We start from the raw sequence: 18,824 nt of genomic DNA on the forward strand, positions 1-18,824 counted from the left end.
GGTTAACCAAAAGATCCCGTTATGAATATAATAGTAAACGGGAATCCAAGGGTTGCCCAGACTGAGTTAGCATCAGACAGTCTCTTTTCAAAAGCTTCTCTTTTTTTTCGATTCTTTTCGCGTTGAAATGAGAAGTGTGAATTTCAAGTCGCATTAAACGGCTGGAAAAAGTACAGATATCGAAAACAAAATAACAGTCTGCGAGGCATGCGTCTCTTCGACTTCTCACCGTGAGAATGCCTTAGCTTGACTCTTTTCGGATCAGTTATTTCGGAATGCGATATCAGTCCGCCTCCAGTATTCATCATTCGTGTTATGTTTATGAAATATTCCTCAATCCTACTTTTTGTTAGAAATCTGTAATTCCATGCCACTTCCATCTCTTTGCGGAAAATAGCTAAAAGTGAAATTATATTTTTTCTTATTAGGAGAAACCCCATTCGGGCGAGGTTCGCTCCGCGCTTTCTAAGAAAAATCGGAAGAGTTTGAGCCGACAAATCAGAATGCTGGAATGCTAACTCACCTAACTCATGGGCCATTAGTAATGGGCAGCCCAGGACTGCCATACGGTAATAACCCAAATGTTACTGCACCAGTCCAGTATAGTTGTAGCCGCATTGACCAACTGATTCTCACCGTCGAGTTAACTTGGGACCAACCGGTTTATTCAAAATAACTTAGTCGAAATACTTTGACTTTATAAATTAAGGGAATGAAAAAGAAATCGGTGACTTGGTGAAAGAGTCGTCTTAGTGAGGATCTTTTTCCATGTTCAACTTTTAGATGAAAGTTTTTATTTGAGATATGTTTTAGAATGAGTGGCAGACGACATTCGTAAAAGCCAGCTCGGCAGAATTTGCGATGGGGATTTACAATTTCGACACTTATGAAAACCCGTGCGAGTACACGTGGGTACTTCAGACAAGGTACAGAATACAAAATTCGACTTTTCGAACTTTAAACAAAATTGTTTTTAGAAATGTCTGCGGCGCTATGCAAATCTTCGTAAACATGATTCTGGTCATCGTGTTTGCCAATGAAAAGAACTTGTCCTGCCATGAGGGTCTCATCGTCCAACCGGTCATTCAGGTAAGAATCAAGCCTTCACCCGCTGTATGACGATTTGAATGAATGCTATCGTTCCTTCCCAAACTTTGATTTTCCCAGGGTCTTCTGGGTTTTCTGACTATGGGATCAGCGACCACCGGTGCCTCTGTAACCATGGTCGTCATCAGCGGCCTCCTCAATCTCGTGGCGATTTTCGTCAACTGGCTCTTTTTCTACCTTTACACGAAGATTCAGCGAAAGTATTTAGCCATCCTCGATTTGTCGCTTTAACAGTAGTTCAGGGCGGAAAAAGAAGTGCCACTTGGGAGAAAGTACCTGTTCGGCACGATTCTGATGACTCTGATGGCTGGAACCAGCGCAATCATTGGCCTCGCCTTTCAGACCAAATGCCACAAGATTTAAACTAGCAAAATTCCTCCCCCAAGAAGCCATGTAAATACGATACTGAATAAAAATCAACAACTGTTCAACTAAGCCTGCTTCCCTAACCAAAAGAAAAACAAGAAAGAATTCTTCAGTAATCCCGATTTCCTTGCTATTCCGTCTGTTCTGTTCATAACTTTGCTCATTTGTACTACACAGAAACTCCGCAATCTATCCTCTGTACAAACCACTGCTCTCCCTCTATCTCATTTTCTTTCGTTTCCTTTCCAGTGTAGATAATAAAGAGACATACAAACAAAGCAAAACTAGAGTTTTGAACAGATTTATTCCCTCCTTTTACGGACAGTTGATTAGTTCGTATTTGAGCTTTTCGAATATTGCTTGAATAATTGAATTGCATTCGTTTTTCGCAGGATCTTCGCTTTCCCCCTTCCTGAGCTCGGCGACCTGTGTGAATAACATGAGTCAGGGTCTGAAATATTTCCAGACAACAACAAAACGAAATAACCTTTCCGATCAATTTTCAATTTGCGGCCCCTTTTTTAAAAAGCCGCTACGTGGCTTTTCTTTAGAGATCTTCCAGTCCCTGACTCAGTTTTTCTACACAGATTGCTGAGCTCAGCTCCTTTTTCACTCGCTTCTGATCAGGGACTGCTTCGAACTCACAGTCACAAGAAAAAATTTCTACTGGATTACCCTGATTGATCTGAGTTGAATTGAGGATCTCCTCAGCAGAGTCTTCCTCGTCCTCCTCGAGGCTGCAGTCGGACAATTTCAACTTGAGTCTGGCGACAATGTTCTTTTCAAAAATAATTAATCGAGACATGAAGTCTCTTCCGTCGGGCCTCACCTGGAGCTCAGAATAGAATAGACCGTAATAGAAGACCGGAAATCTGCTCAATGTCACTTGGAATGTGGCCAATAGAACCATCATCTGAGCAAATACGCAAGGATCGAGTAGCATCAGTTTGTCAGCTGGATTTTCCATTTTTTTCTTGCAGAGAAAAAATCACACTGTTCTCGGAAAAAATGGTTCAAAGATACCTTCTGTCGCTCGGCAAGGCTTTTTTCGACACTGTTCAGAAACTTCCAAAAGGGTATTAATGGGGTTAGGTAGCCGAGCATTTTTCAAGTTAGAAAAAAAAGTAAAGCGGAAGTTATTTCTCTGGGGCGCGTAATTTTATTTGTGAGTCGTATTGGTCGGCATTAGATACCTTCATTAGATGCGTAGTGTCTGTAACAGTAAGAATAAAATAAGAACTCTAGAACTTTGATTTTTTGCCGCCGAAGGACTTTATTCTTCCTAGGGTCAGCAATTTATCGATATCTTTTCCTATTGATTTCTTGCGAGAATACCACGCTTATCAGAAACGGTTTATATTCATTGCTTTCACTGCTTTGAGAATTTAAAAAGAGATTCGGAGAAACGCTTAGTTTTCCGCCGATGTTTTATAAATGAGATACCGTGGTTTTCCATCTTAAGAGCGCCCAACTTAAGAGCGTTTTTGCCAATATTTTCCAAATTTTGTTATCTGAAAAAATCCCAACTTTAGAGCGTTTTTAGGAATTTTTAATTAATAATTAGAATAACGTCTATTTCAACCTGAAAAATCATTGAAAAAAATTGTTTTCTACGCTTTTTTCTCAGGTGAAATCATAGCCTCTGATTCAAAGATCGTAATTTTTTTATCATAAATAGGTAAAAATGACCTCAGATGCATTTTTAGAGTTTTGGCAAAAATTCTTTTTATGCATTTTCATTCATCATTTTTTCATGTCATCCTAGTTTGATCGTAAATTTTCCAACTTAAGAGCGTTTTGGTCTACCTTTGTCATCTGAAAAACGCTCTTAAGATGGAAAACGACGGTAATACAGACTTCGGACAGGCGGAATCTGTGCTCGGCAACCTGGGTAGAAAGCCTGAGTCAGGGTTTGAAACATTTTTAATGAAAAGCTGCCAGAATTTAAACTTTTATTTGAAAGATAATTTATTTTTATTATGATCTTTCAAACCCTGTTCAGGTTTCTCTACACAAATTACCGATCTCAGGTTGGAATCGGACACCGGTGAGTGATATCGATCGCCTGGCTACTGTAGTAGTGTCCAAAGAGAGCCGATTAACGGTCGACCAGTCAACCATGCGAGTAACCAGAGAATCATTTTGTCCAAATCCAAATAAGGCAACAAAGACACACTTATTTTATTGAAAATGAAAAGTGAAACTCATTACTTTTGAGAACTAGTATATTTTTACAACCATCGACTCTGAGTCGTCTTTTATTAGAGGGGAACATTTAATCATCAACGATTTTACTGGCGTTAATCCGCAAAAATGGTGATTCTTCTTCTTTCTTATTGCCTCAGAGTTTGAGATTAATATTGTCAGAATCGAAGACAGAGAGAGCATTTTTAACGAAGTCGAGAAATTAATTATTGAAGTAAGTTTTCGCTTTGAAAATTCCATCCAGACGAGTAATGGCCGGGCCCAAGGGGTTGAAACGCCGTGCTGATCGAATCTATTCAGACAACTGAGGCTTCGGTTTAACCCGCTTGAGACTATTATCGCAACGGTCGGTTCGCCATCACCGAGCTGATTGGCCACATTTCAACACCGCGCGTTTTCAGCTCCGTGGGCGGCTCTTTTCACACGGTCGAACCCTTTTTCTCCGCGCAGAGATATTACCCTAAGAAAACAACCCTGAGCTGCTTGAGCCCTTTCTTCCGCCCTGCCTCTCAGCTCGCCTCCCTCGTCCATTTACCACGATATTCATTTTACGGCGCCTTTATCTACACTGCCGCTCGATGGAAATTTTGATTAGTAAATTAATTGACTTTTTAAATTAATAAAAATTTACTTGAAGTAACCATGACATGGTTTTTCAGCTCCCTTTTAAAAAGTCCATGCTTTCAATTGTATCCGTAATTTTCTACCAATTTGATAATCGCTAATTGTTATTAAATGATTGTAAAGAGATTTTGAAGTATACAGTCTGTTATACTGTTGCGAACGTCTGTGCGTGTGCGTGCGGCCGAGTGCAAGGTCAGCACCATTTTCATATTCGGATTTATGGCCCCTCTCACCCGGGGCGGGCGGCGGCGAAACTGTGTGCTTCAATTTGAAAGAGATTTCTAGTTTCACTCACTCACCGCCCAGCATAAAGCGAAACGCTCTATGAATCATCAGTAAGTGATGATTGACGGCTTTCATGCGCCCGGGCCAGCCCATCGCCGGTTTTCGCTTTATCCTGTGCAAAATAAAACAAAAAAATAGTGAGACAGTGAGAGAAACGGATATTTTTAGATCAAAACCTAAACACCATCGGGACACTACTTTTTACGGCCACTAATAATAAGCTGATGATTAGGCTAGGGACTCTTTGCTGCTTTCTGCTGACGAATTGAAGAATTTTTCGGAGAAAGTAAAAAGGGAGGCCGGGAGACTGATTTCGGGTGGGATTATTCTTTCTCAATTTATGGTGCCTGAACGCTGGTATTCTTGTTTAGTTGACAAAAGGCGCGGGCCACTCTCCTCATTCGTGGGTGTCTTTTTGTATGTCGCAGAAACGACAGACACAGAAAGAGAAATTAAACTAGCGTAAAAATAAATATCGCTCTTGCTTGCTTGTTACTTGTTTCTCCGCCCTTTTTTTTACTTTTTGGCTTTCCTCCTTGATATCAATGTTTGTTGTTTGGGCGAGGAGAAAGTATCACTCTAGTAACAGTATCAGATTAAAGAAAAAGCGCGTATGACCTTATTTCGAAAGCAACCCCCGCTGGGCAGACAAAAATGTGTTCCATCCATTCCTAAACAAATCCTAAAGAAACCGTCCATTCATAACTTACTCCCTTGCCTGTATGAGTGCGAATGCGAGTTTCGTCTTTTTCACGAGTTATTTTCTAGATGGCCAATATTTGCGCTGCGAATTTATACAATTTTTCAGTCACTGCACATCAAGGCCAGCTAGAGAGCAGACGCACGAAGACAAAAACAGACAGCTCAATGTTTTTTCTAGTGTAGGATTACCTTTCACTACTTTCTTTATTTCTTTCATTCATTCAGCTCGCTTTCAATCCGAAATCGGGCGTGTATTTTTGCCCCGTTTTTATTTATTTTCGATAATCATTCAACAACCAGCTCCAAATGCAAACCAACCGCTACGTTTCTTTTTTTTCCGCTCATCACACGAAATTAACTCCAACTTTTTTCCGCGAAAAAGAAAGAGAAAAATCTATTTCGTCTTTTTTGTTTTTTTTCGGCCAAGTACTGTTGAGTAGCGATTGACGTGTGTATTCTTTTCAGATACTGTATATTGTGAGTCCCGTTTGACAAGCTAGGCGTCTTTCCAGCACCTTCGAATATGGCCTCTCGTCAACCAAGGACGCGGGGTGAGCGGACGCGGCGAACTTTGGAGAACTTTCAACCCGTCGCCGCCCCATCCGCATCTACCTTCGGCGCCAGGCCCGCGCCGCAGCCCTCCGCCCGTTCCTCAGCCGCTGCCAAACCGACTAGGTACGTTCCTTTACAAGTTCAAAACGCAGCAATTAGCAATTTTAACAAAGGCCAGCGCGACAATAGTCCCGCTTACGAGATATCCCCGTCCAAATCCAACAAAAAAGCAGTTGAATTTAACTAGACGAGCGAAATTCATTTGCCTCCGCATACATCGCTCGTTAAAATCAAGCTTTGAAGTGCGGATTTGCTTTTGACACAAGACACTACATTTATCATGTTATGGTCGATTTTACAAACGATGATATTTTCATTCAGCCATCCATATTCTTTCAAATTAGTTGAGCAAAACTTGCCGGGTCAATTTTCGTCTGGCGTCTTTTAGGCTTTGAGAGGTGCACTCTGAATTCTCCAGTAACAAAGGCGAAATCAAGCCGTCTCGTGCGTGGCTGGCCCTTTGATCAATGAACAGGTGCACCTCGTTAGCAGAAATCCAATTCAAATATTGAAAGTAGGACAATTTGGAGGAGCACTTTTGACAGCGCATTATCCGTCAAAAAGGCAACATTCCAAAACTAGTCTTGCAAACTTCTGTTTACTGCCGGTTACAACAATTGATGCTATTTGCGCATCGTAGGATTTCTACGACTGGGGTCGGAAGCTGGATGCCTTAAAATTGCCTAACCCAACCCACTTTTGCAGCTCCCATTTCCGAGCCCAGTCGCCGCGGGCTTCATTAACGCCTCGATAAAGCAGACGTAAACACAACTTCAAACCATTCTTAACAAACCCTTATCATGCTACTTTGGAAAAGGAAGTCATATCCGAGCTTTTGCTACGGGCCTAGATTGGTGGCTAATTAAGCAATTTCGGTTCAAAAAAGATAAATCAAAAATGTGTCACCGGACAATAGATGGAATAGAGAAACAAGGCCAAAACCTACTTTCTCGTTTTCCACCTCAGATTTCGATTTTTCGAGAGATTCCAATAACAAGTGTCGTTTATTGATAATTTATCAAAAACAAAGACATAAAATGCCATTTCACGAGGTGACATTCAGGACAATTAAGAGATTAATGGTTCTGAGTAAATCAGCTTGACTGATCGCTTAACAGCTTTTAAAATGTTTCCTTTGATATTGCCAAAGTGTTTGAAACGCGTTCGAGTTTTTATAATTACCAAAGTTGTCAAAAATTGTCATCGGCGCCACATTGATGATCGGCCAGTCACGAAAAATGAGAAAAAACTATTCGGACGAGCGTTGTGATCGTGTGATGCTTAGGCATCCTTTTGTCAATCTTCCTCCATAAAACCGGTTGACTTGAGTTTTTAAATAGATGCAGCCGCACATCAAGAGAAAGAGAGACGGCGAGTAGTGGCGAGTGACCCTGGAGGCATTTAGGGAAACACCAGTAGAGAGTTACAGAGACGGAGCATTTACTATTCAACGAAAGATTCTAGTGAACGACCAAACTTAGATCCTCTCCGAAGAGAGTATTTTATTTTCGTAAAGAGCAAAGGAAAGCCGAGGGAGATAGACATTCGCCTTTTGTGTGCGGAGAGTGCTTATCTCCCAAGAATGCCATTTCCGGTCGTATTTTGCTTCTTGGACGAGCGTCAGATCAAGCACCTGTTAGCATATTTATAGCTCCAAAAGCCGCAAGTCTTTGACACTCCAAATTTTCGCGATAAGGTTCCTCTCCTTAATTTACGTTTATTCTGCCATTTGGATGGAAATAAATCATAAACGTGTCAATTGTGACGAGTGGCTCTGATTCCATCGCAATTCTTTTTCGATGTTCTTGATGCGTTTTGCCATTTTTATTGCTCCGCTCTAGACACTTGATAAGCCCGCTAATCTGAGGGGTTATAAATGCATTTGCCCCGATAGAAATACAGTTACTACTTTCGTAAACATTAGTTCTGAGGCTTTTGAGCGAGCTAGCCTCGCTCTTGTTTATCTTCGGCGTGAACTCGGTCGTATCCTCCTTTCGAGGAGGTGGGATAAATTCGATATCGTCTCAGTGTGGGAGTAACACAGCAAGGTTTTCCTCCAGCAAGCAAGGACTTTTCGAAAGTACTGCAATTACGGGAACAATCTGTTTGATTCCCTCTTTGTGAATCATATTTTTCGACTGACCTCAGTTGGCAAATGTGGAAATGCCAACAGTGCTCCGACTATCCAAACATCTCTCCCTTTATGCTTCCAGCACACTCGCCATTATTATGCGTAACATATTAACTATTTGACTATCTTCTCTACGGAAGACCCTTTCTCAGATTTCTACTTGTACAGCCGTTTTTTTTTCTTCTATTTTTTTTAAATTTTCTCGCCGTTTAGAGAACAAGAGGAGTCGGCATTGAAAACCCCTAAAATGGGAGATAAAGAACAGTAAGTCGGATTACAGTAAAAATGTTCTCCAAGAATCTCACTATTTTAAATTTTCGGATGGCTTTGATTGGCAATCCTAGCACAATACAAATAGCACGACTGTAAATTCCCATTAATTTTTCAATTTGGCTCAACAAGATCAATGATTTTCCTCATTTTACGAGGCAAGCTGCGGGTTTGACTGCGTAAATATTTGTGAACGTTCCTCGTTATTTTTTCTACGTTCCGGCCCTGCTGACACAGTGACATATTCAGGCAGCTAGCCAACAGCTGATCTCCGACACTGTCAAAAATTCTGTACGCCGCTTGAAAATTTTTGCTCTGGCGCAATATCAAGTTCTTAAAATAATAGTAAACATTAGAAACGGGGTTAATTCGTTGGAAACTTGCAATCGATTAGATTTGGACCCATTTAACCGATAAAAATCACCAAGACCGAAAACATGATTTCGATTGAAGCTTCACCTGTTTTGCAGTCGGACTTCGACTATTTCTCTCCAAAAACAAGCCAGTTCCGAAATCGGGGAGCTTCGTGAAAGAGCGGTTATTTTTTGGGTATGCAGCGAGATTTTATTAAAAGAGATATGAAGCAAGAAAGAGCGAGCCTTTCAGAGCTGAACCTTCCAACCAGTCCCATAACGCGACTCGATGGAACTCTTCCAAAGCGCAAACCGTTTCGATCCTCAACAAAACGGGGACGGAATGAGTTTAATTTTGAAAAGGAAAACTCGGAAATTAAAAAGGAATCTACCATTACCAAAACGTAAGTCAGCAGGGTTCCACCGCTACAAAAGAGGGCTTGGGTTCTGATCAAAGTTCCCGCGCCTCCTGGGGTGGTCACAAGAACGTGCGAAATCGGACCGAGGTGTCATCCCTCTTCTCCTAGTGTCCGTTTTATTTCAGCTCAGAAGAGAGTTAAATACACTCAATTGATTATAAATAAGAACACTTCCCTTTTTTATTTCACATTTTTTTATCGAAAAGCTTCACTTGCACAAACTCCAAAATGCCCCCGAGTGGGCCTACCGACTTCAAAATATTTAATTCAAGGCACGAAAAATTAGAGATTCAAAGAAAACAAGAGCTCGTTTAACATGGTTTTTTAGGTCTCCTGCCAGTGACCAGGAAGCACTGAAGTACCTTTCCAACAAACAAAGCAGACTGAATGACAGTAGTATGCAGGTATGAGAAGCTTGATAAGACGGAACAGAGGCCCCTCGATTCGAAATAGCTAATAGCAATATACATCTGGCCGTGAAATATTTGCCGTGGCGATTTATTATGTCGCGTCTCCGCAGCTCCGTTGACCTTTCTATTGATTGCCAAGTCAAAGCGTAGCCTAACGAAAACACAGGATCACATTCCTATTGAGTGATCTTGTCTTTCGGTACACGTCACTCCGCTGACTTGATAGGTCACCGAGTTAATACTATCACTAAATTATCATGTCTCTCAGAAAAACAAGCGACCGTTAAGTTGTGTTGATGGGAGAAACTTGCCAAAGTATGATTACATTAATTGAATGCCAAGGCATTTCCGAGGCCTCGAAGTGTAAAACTTATTCTCGTTTTAAGAATGAATGGGCACAGAAGAAATTGGCCTGGGTACCTGATGCTGAGCAGGGTTTCGTTCTTGCCACCCAGATTAGCGATCCCGACCCGAAAACCGGAAAATGCCAGGTGAAACTGTTGAACTCCGGCAAAGTCATCGAAGCAGAACAAACTCATCGCGTGAATCCACCCAAATTCGACAAAGAGGAGGACATGGCCAATCTCACCTGGCTCAACGAAGCCGCTGTTCTTCACAACCTCACTGAGCGATACCACGCCAGCTTGATCTACACCTATTCCGGCCTCTTCTGCGTTGTTATCAACCCTTACCGAAACATTCCAATCTACACTGAAAGTGTAAGTAACAGTGATAGTATTTTTCATTGATTACCCATGCTTTCAGGCTATTGAGCTTTACAAAGGTCGCAAACGACACGAAGTGCCCCCTCACGTCTACGCAATTACTGACAGTGCTTACCGAAGCATGCTTCACGACAAAGAAGATCAATCTATTCTCTGCACCGGTGAATCTGGCGCTGGTAAGACCGAAAACACAAAGAAAGTGATCCAGTATCTGGCCGCCGTCGCCTCTCACAAATCTTCGAACGGTCGAGCCGCTCATGGCGAACTTGAAAAGCAGCTTCTGCAGTGCAACCCGCTGCTCGAAGCGTTTGGTAACGCCAAGACTGTGAAAAACGACAACTCCTCGCGATTCGGAAAATTCATCCGAATTAACTTCGACTCTTCGGGCTTCATCGCGGGCGCAAACATCGAAACCTACCTTCTTGAAAAAGCGCGAGTCATTCGACAAGCTCCAGAGGAGCGAACTTTCCACATCTTTTACCAGATGCTGCAAGGAGCTGGTCTCGACTACCGAAACGAGCTTCTCCTTGATAACATCAACAACTACAAGTTCCTTTCATTCGGCGATGTCTCTATCAACGGCCAATCTGAGAGTGATGAATTCAAGGATACGCTTGCCGCCATGTCCACTCTAAACATTCCAAAAGAAGATGTCCACAGCTGCCTCCGAGTCGTCTCCGCCGTCCTCCATTTCGGAAACATGGAGTTCAAGAAAGAGCGAGGCTCCGATCAAGCTACGATGCCGGACAATACCGTCGCCCAGAAGGTCTGCCATCTTCTCAAGCTCGACCTCAACAACTTCACTCGTGCTCTTTTGCGACCACGAATCAAGGTCGGCCGCGAGTTCGTCAACAAAGCGCAAACCAAGGACGAATGTGATTTTGTCGTCGAAGCCCTCTCAAAAGCCCTTTACGAAAAACTCTTCCAGTGGGTTGTCTCCCGTGTCAACAAGAGTTTGGACCGAACTACTCGTCAGGGAGCAAGCTTCTTGGGTATCTTGGATATCGCCGGTTTTGAAATCTTTGAGGTTACTATTCTTTCTTTTAGGAAAACAATTAGCCATTCAGTACTAGTGTTAGATTAGGGTTAGGCTACCTTAATGCACTTTTCTCAACCCTTTTAGATGAACAACTTTGAACAGCTCTGTATCAACTACACCAATGAAAAACTACAGCAGTTGTTTAACCATACGATGTTCATTCTTGAACAAGTGAGTATTCCTTATAACTATTTATTTTCAGAAAAACTCCTATGAACAATTGTGCATTAACCTTACCAACGAAAAGCTGCAACAGTTTTTCAACCATCAAATGTTCATTCTTGAGCAGGTTACAGTCCACCTCAGTTCACAAAAAATGGAATTAAATTCCAGATATTGCCTCTAATTAGGCGAATCACTATTTTTTATGAAATATGCTCATTTAATTCTGAGCATCACTTTTTTTCTTTTTCGACACACCAATGGACATTTTTTTACGAAGCAATCCTGTCAATTTAAGAGAATAAGAAACGCACACGATTTATTTTTTACTGGCAAAATTCACTATCATGTGTATTTGCCCACTATTCCACATTCTGGTGCACACACTAACTTTTTTTGCAGGAAGAATATCAGCGAGAAGGCATCGAATGGAAATTCATTGACTTTGGTCTCGACTTGCAGCCATGCATCGAACTCATTGAATCGCCGGTAAGTCAGTAGCTAGACTTCATTCGTTCAACTCTAAGAAACTATGTTCTTAAATTGTCTTGTCAGAAGAAAAAAGATAGGACCCGCACAGTTTCTTATTGTTTAGCGAGACATCTCATTACCCCAGTTTCTCACATAGCTTTCATAATAGGGTAGTATCAGGAATCCCGCTGTAAGTAAGCCATTTATCGACAGTTAACTGGAATGTCAACTCATTTATGTGTTCCTTACCAACCATTTATCAGACTTTTTGGCTTGCAAAAACACTTACTATCAACATTTATCTATTTGTATGCTATACTTTTGAAAAACATCGTCCGTCCGAATTTTGCGTGTTGGTTTGAGCTGGGTGACGATATTTTTCAAAAATATAGTACAATCTTCATGCATAAACATGTTTTTAGTCTAACCCACCAGGTATCTTGGCTCTTCTGGACGAAGAATGCTGGATGCCAAAGGCTACCGACAAGACCTTTGTCGAGAAGCTCTACAAGCAACAAGAAAGCCATCCAAAGTTCCAAAAGCCGAAGCTTCTCAAGGGCAAAGCCGACTTCATCATTACTCACTACGCCGGCAACGTCGAGTACAAGGCTGATAACTGGCTTACCAAGAACCAGGATCCTCTCAACGACAACGTTACTAAGCTCATGTCGGAGTCTCCTGATCCATTTGTTGCCGCCCTTTGGCGCGATGCTAAGGTTGTTGGCATGGAAATCCAACACCAGAACGACTCTCCATTTGGCGGTGGTGTGCGAGCCACAAAGCGTGGTATGTTCCGAACTGTCGGTGCCCTCTACAAAGACCAGCTTAATCGTCTTATGACCACTCTTCGCAACACCAACCCCAATTTCGTTCGATGTATCATTCCCAATTACAACAAACGCCCGGGCGTCATCAACCCAGAGCTTGTTCTCGAGCAGCTTAAATGCAATGGTGTACTCGAAGGTATCCGAATTTGTCGACAGGGTTTCCCCAACAGGATTCCCTTCCAGGAATTCCGTCAACGATACGAGGTCCTTACTCCCGGGCTTTTTGGTCACCAGATTATGGACTCGAAGAAAGCGTGCACAATGATGCTCGAGTTTATGGAATTGGAGAGTGGCCTCTTCCGCGTTGGACAGTCGAAGATCTTCTTCCGATCCGGTGTCCTTGCTCAGCTTGAAGAAGACCGCGATGTCAAGATCTGTGACATGATGGTTAGATTGCAGGCTTTCCTTCGGGGTTACCTTGCTCGAAGCAAGTTTTCTCGAAAGAAGGATCAGCAGCGAGCTATTCGAGTGATCCAGCGAAATGGTCTCAGCTACCTCAAGTTGCGAAACTGGCAGTGGTGGCGTCTCTTCACCAAGGTTAAGCCTCTTCTCCAGGCCGCTCAGACTGATGAAATCATGCGAAATATGGATGAAAAGCTTGCCTCTGCAAACAAAGAAAAGGAAAAATTTGAGGAAGAGTTAACTGAGAAGACGAAGACATTAGAGAAGGCTCTCCAAGAGCGAGACCAACTTGAAGAGCTCCTCGAACAAGCAGATCAAGCACAGGCGGAATCTGATGCCATCAGAAGAGAACTTCTTGAAAAGAAGAAAGACCTGGAACATATCTGCACTGAACTCGAGGCCAAACTTGATGAGGAGGAAGAAAAGAACATTAAGATCCGAGAAAACTACGAAAAGACCAAGGCGATGAACCAAGAGCTTGAAGAACAACTTGAGGAAGAAGAGACCGCTCGTCAGAAGCTTGAGTTAGAAAAGGCAGCGATCGACAAAAAGCTCAAGGAGCTCAGCGACGAAGGCTTGAAGACAAACGATAAACTTACCAAGACTGCCCGAGAAAAGGCTGCCCTCGAAGCTCGACTTAACGAACTACAGCAGAGTCTGTCTGGCGAAGAAGGTCGAGCTAAGGCCCTCGAAAAGACGAAGCAAAAGTATGAAAGTACTATCGCAGAGCTCGACGAGCGACTTAAGCGAGAAGAGAAGGCCCGAATCGAGAAAGAGAACTCCAACAGGCGGCTAAACTCTGAACTCGATGAACTCCGAGAGCGATGCGCTGAGCTCGAGCGAATCGTCGAAGATTTGCAGAATCAACTCGCGAGGAAGGACGACGAGATCTCCAAACTCCAAGATGACCTCGATCGAGAATCAATGGAACGGCAAAAGGCTATCAAGGAGATCCGATCGCTCACCAACCAAAACCAAGAGCTCAAGGAAGATCTTGATGCCGAGAAAATGTCTCGACAAAAGTCAGACAAGCACAGGCGTGATCTTCAAGAAGAGCTTGAGTCTCTCAAGGCTGAAGTTGACGATGGCATGGCAAATGAACGAACTCAGAACGAAGTGCGGGTCGCTCTTGAGACCAAACTGAACCAGTACAAGAGCGAAATGGACCAGAACCAGGCTAGCTATGAGAAGTCGTTGGCTGAAATTCGACAGAAGAGCAACGCTCAATCTGAACAGCTGTCTGAAGAGATCGAAGCTCTCCGAAGACAGAAAGCCTCGTCCGACAAGCAGAAAAATGCCGTCGAATATGAAGTCAAGGAGCTCGGTGAAGAGTTGGCTGCTATCACGCAAGCAAAGAACGATGCCGATGCTAAACGAAGACGCCTGGAGGGTAACCTTCAAGAGGCGAACGCACGTCTCCAGGATGCTGAACGCGTAAAGACCGAGCAGCAACTTAAGATCACTCGGTTGGAGCAGGACTACGAATCCGTCTACGCGAATCATGAAGAGGCCGACCTCAAGGTCAGTCAGCTCAACAAAGAGGTTGCCAACTTGGAAACACTCCTTGCGGAGTCCAACGCTGGCCAGCATGAAGAAAACCAGGCGAAACTACGACTTCAAAGTAGACTACGACAACTCGAAGAAGATCGGTCCTCGATGGAAGCCCAGCTTGAAGATCAGGAATCTGGCCGAGACGGTAAGAATAATTACCTGGCCCGTCTTTTTAAATTAAAATTTAGCCCTTCAACACCAGAATACTGCTCTCAATAATCGTCTGACGGAGCGTCAGAAGCGAATCGACGAGCTTGATGCCGATAAGAACGAGGCAATCGAGAAACTCCGCCGAAAAGAGCGCGACCTTGAGGACCTTAGAGGGGAGCTTGATGACCAGAAACTCAAGCTCGACAATGCTGAGCGTAACCGAATTCGTCTTCAAGGTAAACACTTGAAAACTTGATTTGGACAAATATTTTATGTTTGTTTGTAGCTGAGTTCGATGACGTCCATCACGAGCTTGAGAATCAGCGTAATCTTTGTGTCAATCTCGAAAAGAAGCAGCGTCAATTCGACAAACAGCTTACGGATGAGCGACAAACTGCAGCACATAGAGCCGAGGAACGAGATCAAGCTCAGTCTGCCGCACGAGCTGCCGAGGCTAAGGTAAAATCGGAATTCAAAGCAAAAGATAAATCTATTTTTTAAGGTCTTCTCTCTCACTCGAGAAATCGATGAGCTTAATGAACGACTCGAGGAAGTCGAGCGACAAAAGCGTGCTCAGGCTGCCGAACTTGAGGAGCTCGCTTCAAGCCAAGATGGCAAGCAGCGGAATGTCCATGAGCTCGAGAAGGCAAAACGAACCCTCGAAGCTCAAGTGGAAGAACTCCGCACGCAAATGGATGAGCTCGAAGATGACCTTCAGCTCACGGAGGACGCCAAGCTTCGACTCGAAGTTAACCTTCAGGTAAGAGCAGCGACCAACTACTAGAGACCTAACTTCTCTAGGCCGAGAAAACTCGATTCGAGCGAGAACTCCAAGGCAGAGAAGAGGGATCCGAAGAGAAGCGTCGAACTCTTCAACGGCAACTCCGTGAAATCGAGGAGGAGCTTGACGAAGGTAGAATTATTAAAAATATGTGACAATCAACGATTATTTCTTTAGAGCGCAAGTCTCGCACGGCAGCATTGAATGCCAAGAAGAAGTTGGAAATCGAAGTCACAGACCTCACCAACCAAAACGAAGGATACCTCAAGACCAAAGACGATCTTACAAAGCAGCTCGGAAGGCTCCAGCGAATGGTTCGCGATCTTCGTAACGAAAACGAGGAAGTTCGTGCGGAGAAAGACCAAGCCCAGGCCGCTGCTCGGTGAGTAAACCTTATCTCCAACAACTTTGATCGAAAATTAAGTGATGCGGAGAAGAAAGCCAAGAATATGGAAGGCGATCTCGCTCAGGCCTCCGATGATTTGATGACATCTGAGCGCCTCAAACGAGCCGCTCAATCTGAGCGAGACGATTTGAGCGAAGAAAATGCTGCCCTTGCCCGGGAGCGTAACACTGCCCAGGAAGAGAAGCGACGTCTCGAAGCCCGAATCAGCGAAGTCGAGGAAGAGAAGGAAGAGGTCGAGATGATGGTTGACGAAGGCGAAGAGCGAAACCGACGTCTCAACTCTCAACTCGACGAGGCCCAATCTGAGCTCTCACTCGAAAAGTCTAAAGCCAAGCAAGCTGAAACTGCCAAGATTGCCCTCGAAAAATCGAACAAAGAATTGCGACAGCGACTTGCGGAGTTCGAAGGGGACAGAAACTCCAGGGTGAAAGCAGAACTCGAAGCCGCTCGAGCCAAACTTGTTGCCGCCGAGGATGAACGAGACCAAGAACAGAGGTACCTACATCATGCATACATCTGAATTTTAAATTTTAATTTAGGGCACGATATGATCTCAGCAAACAGGTCAGAAGAGCTGACAAGAAGATCAAAGATGCTCTCCTTCAAGCTGAGGAGGAACGTCGTCAGTCAGACCAGCTCAAGGAACAGGTATTCCGCACTAGTTGTTGTTTTGTCTAATTCCCCCTTAGATTGAAAAACTTAACTCTCGACTCCGAGCGGCTAAACGACAAGCTGACGAAGCCGAAGAAGAGACCACGCGAATTCAAGGCCTCAAGCGAAAGGTCCAGCGTGATCTTGACGAGGCTAACGAGACTGTAGAGTCACTTCAACGTGAACTTGCAAACCAGCGCAACAAAGCTCGGTAAGTTATTTGGCTCTATATAGGTTATATTTGAAGTTTAACAGTTCAATGAGGAACAGAATGAATAACAGGCATTTTATATGTAGTAATCAACTAAGTGATGGCGCAAGTACATCGTAAGTTGTCTTGGCAGAGAGGCACTTTCTTTTTTCGAAAATTAAATCAGTTCCCCTTTACCAATAGCCCAATACAATCAGTTTTGCTTTTTGTTTAAACAACACCTAAGTAAATCGAGCATCACTCCCGAGGGATCCGTTTACTCCCGGTAAGACACGAGTTTTTTGACTTCACATTTATCGAGTTGATTTTGAACTTTCTTTCGTTGCTATTCATATGTAAACCTGGCAATTTTCAAGCCCCACAGTTTCACCAACAATTACACACGCGAAATGCACGAGTGCTTTCAAGCATGATCCTTATCCACCGTTTCTTGTGTGACTGTTCTTCCTAATCTATACTTATTATGTAGCAGCGTCGCATCAAGCCGGCGTGGAATGAGTACCTTGGGCGGCATTTCGGATGCTTCTTCAGACACTGAGATGGACGAGTCCATCCTCGGCTCACGCTCCTCTTTAAATACTGACAAATAAGGTTACCAAAAATTAGTTTTCGTTTTATTCGTTTTTTCGTACAGTACAGTAATTTGTCGTGCGACCCTCAATTCGATATTTTCACTCCCTGATGTTGATTTCCGTCACCAGAAATTTATAATGGCCATATTTTGACCTCACCGACTTCAATTATAGGCTTGAGAAGAAGGACTAAAAGCAGTCTCTCCACTCCTTGATCTGATTCTGAATTCTGTTCATTTTATGGTAAAATATGCTCCACAAGTATTACTATGCGGATCATTGTTAAGGTGGCAACTCTTTTCACTGAGAGTGGGCCTTCTTAACTCGCCACAAAATGCCTACTAACCAAGATTGCTTTTAAAGAACGGCACCCGGTTTCTGTTATTAATCGGTTATTTTTTAACCGCGGCGTGATTTGCCCGCGCGCTCTTTCACCACTATACGTGCTTTGGGCACCAGTACAATAAGCCTAACATTTTGTATTCAGGCGCGATATGCGCAGCCGCCCTCTTCGTGATTCTTTCCTGACATCGCGAATCTCCTCCAACGAAGACCTCGACGATTCTGGCTCGACCGGAAACGCAGCCGAGGGTGAAGCTGCATAACTCTATTTATACTGCATTTTGAGCCCTTGTTACAGTATGTTGCGCCCCTTTAAAACTCACGCTCAACTTTTCATACAGTACTTACTCAGTAAGTCTTACTGTTGCTTCTTCTCCCACTTCTACTTTTGTACTTATCCCCCGTTCTGTGCCTAAACCTCTCCTTGCGACAATCAAGCACACCCTCACAGCATAGTTTTTTTATCTCTTATCAAAAGCAGAATATTAATAATAATAATAATGATAAGACGTTTCGTTCAAGACTCAACGGTATGACACGCCTTACCGCATGCTGACCCTCTTCTTTTTGAATAATAATCTGTACTTTGAATTTCGTTTTTGCTTATCTTTTTTAAATGCTCTTGAAGCCATTCCGTCGCCCCAATTCACATGTTCGACAGTTTCGTTTAACTTCAAAATTGCAACTTAGCACCAACCCTTTCCCCGATCAACCCCGACTTACTACTAATCGTACCTTCATAAATCAGTATCGCCAAACATCAAAAAAAATAATTCAATAAAAATGCTTTAACTTAGACCAGTTGATTTACCATTCCAACAAAGAAAATATCAGTGTTTCTTTGAGGAGTTACTTGTCTATATTTTTGCAGGATTTCTTTTTTTTAATGCATGTCAAAGCTTATAAAAGGGACTGATTAGCAGGTTATCGACAAGGAAAATCGGCAGGAAAATATTAATTATTCGATGAAGATCCCCTTTATTCGGGCCAAATTATTCAAAGCGATTTCTTTTCGTCTTGAGAGAAGTACTAAGCTCGAATATATCCCGT

The 18,824-nt window shown here is 43.1% G+C and overlaps 3 protein-coding genes across 14 annotated transcripts; 2 read left to right on the forward strand and 1 right to left on the reverse strand.

The window, feature by feature from the left end:
- Positions 1–781: 781 nt before the first annotated feature.
- Positions 782–1,748, forward strand: LOC145708142 (uncharacterized). 2 transcript variants are annotated; one of them, XM_081785783.1, is made up of 5 exons: positions 782–926; positions 978–1,089; positions 1,168–1,307; positions 1,350–1,500; positions 1,544–1,748. In XM_081785783.1, exons 1-4 carry the CDS (start codon positions 862–864, stop codon positions 1,468–1,470), a joined length of 438 nt encoding a protein of 145 aa, XP_081641909.1. In that variant the 5' UTR covers positions 782–861; the 3' UTR covers positions 1,471–1,500; positions 1,544–1,748. The 2 variants fall into 2 exon arrangements, with proteins under 2 accessions (XP_081641909.1, XP_081641908.1); XM_081785782.1 differs by having other exon boundaries at positions 1,350–1,748.
- Positions 1,749–1,825: 77 nt separating this feature from the next.
- On the reverse strand, positions 1,826–3,521 carry LOC145708141 (uncharacterized). Its single transcript, XM_081785781.1, has 3 exons — positions 2,497–3,521; positions 2,303–2,446; positions 1,826–2,251 (listed from the first exon to the last, which is right to left on the reverse strand). Exons 1-3 carry the CDS (start codon positions 2,575–2,577, stop codon positions 2,021–2,023), a joined length of 456 nt encoding a protein of 151 aa, XP_081641907.1. The 5' UTR covers positions 2,578–3,521; the 3' UTR covers positions 1,826–2,020.
- Positions 3,522–3,761: 240 nt separating this feature from the next.
- Positions 3,762–18,572, forward strand: LOC145708122 (uncharacterized). 11 transcript variants are annotated; one of them, XM_081785747.1, is made up of 22 exons: positions 3,762–3,892; positions 5,755–5,964; positions 8,246–8,296; positions 9,403–9,478; positions 9,871–10,203; positions 10,250–11,236; positions 11,333–11,419; positions 11,813–11,899; positions 12,051–12,071; positions 12,304–14,806; positions 14,850–15,047; positions 15,098–15,270; positions 15,314–15,571; positions 15,613–15,724; positions 15,770–15,974; positions 16,017–16,493; positions 16,538–16,646; positions 16,688–16,860; positions 16,947–16,976; positions 17,087–17,125; positions 17,330–17,451; positions 17,920–18,572. In XM_081785747.1, exons 2-21 carry the CDS (start codon positions 5,813–5,815, stop codon positions 17,448–17,450), a joined length of 6,192 nt encoding a protein of 2,063 aa, XP_081641873.1. In that variant the 5' UTR covers positions 3,762–3,892; positions 5,755–5,812; the 3' UTR covers position 17,451; positions 17,920–18,572. The 11 variants fall into 11 exon arrangements, with proteins under 11 accessions (XP_081641873.1, XP_081641878.1, XP_081641872.1 ...); XM_081785752.1 differs by lacking the exon at positions 8,246–8,296; XM_081785746.1 differs by lacking the exons at positions 3,762–3,892; positions 5,755–5,964; positions 8,246–8,296; positions 11,333–11,419 and adding exons at positions 8,814–9,059; positions 11,451–11,537.
- Positions 18,573–18,824: the final 252 nt, after the last annotated feature.

This window comes from Oikopleura dioica, chromosome XSR, assembly GCF_907165135.1.
Source record: "Oikopleura dioica chromosome XSR, OKI2018_I68_1.0, whole genome shotgun sequence".
Taxonomy (NCBI): Eukaryota; Metazoa; Chordata; class Appendicularia; order Copelata; family Oikopleuridae; genus Oikopleura; species Oikopleura dioica.

Excerpts from the sequence above, each read along its gene's own strand:
- LOC145708142 (XM_081785782.1), top strand. The coding sequence starts at position 862 with ATGGGGATTTACAATTTCGACACTTATGAAAACCCGTGCGAGTACACG. Across the intron at positions 927-977 it reads ACGTGGGTACTTCAGACAAG|AAATGTCTGCGGCGCTATGC; the intron begins GTACAGAATACA and ends AATTGTTTTTAG. Across the intron at positions 1,308-1,349 it reads TACACGAAGATTCAGCGAAA|GGCGGAAAAAGAAGTGCCAC; the intron begins GTATTTAGCCAT and ends ACAGTAGTTCAG.
- LOC145708141 (XM_081785781.1), bottom strand. The coding sequence starts at position 2,577 with ATGCTCGGCTACCTAACCCCATTAATACCCTTTTGGAAGTTTCTGAAC. Across the intron at positions 2,447-2,496 it reads GCCTTGCCGAGCGACAGAAG|AAAAAAATGGAAAATCCAGC; the intron begins GTATCTTTGAAC and ends TTTCTCTGCAAG. Across the intron at positions 2,252-2,302 it reads TATTCTATTCTGAGCTCCAG|AACATTGTCGCCAGACTCAA; the intron begins GTGAGGCCCGAC and ends ATTTTTGAAAAG.
- LOC145708122 (XM_081785746.1), top strand. The coding sequence starts at position 8,854 with ATGCAGCGAGATTTTATTAAAAGAGATATGAAGCAAGAAAGAGCGAGC. Across the intron at positions 11,237-11,450 it reads CCGGTTTTGAAATCTTTGAG|AAAAACTCCTATGAACAATT; the intron begins GTTACTATTCTT and ends ATTTATTTTCAG. Across the intron at positions 16,977-17,086 it reads AGTGATGGCGCAAGTACATC|TAAATCGAGCATCACTCCCG; the intron begins GTAAGTTGTCTT and ends ACAACACCTAAG.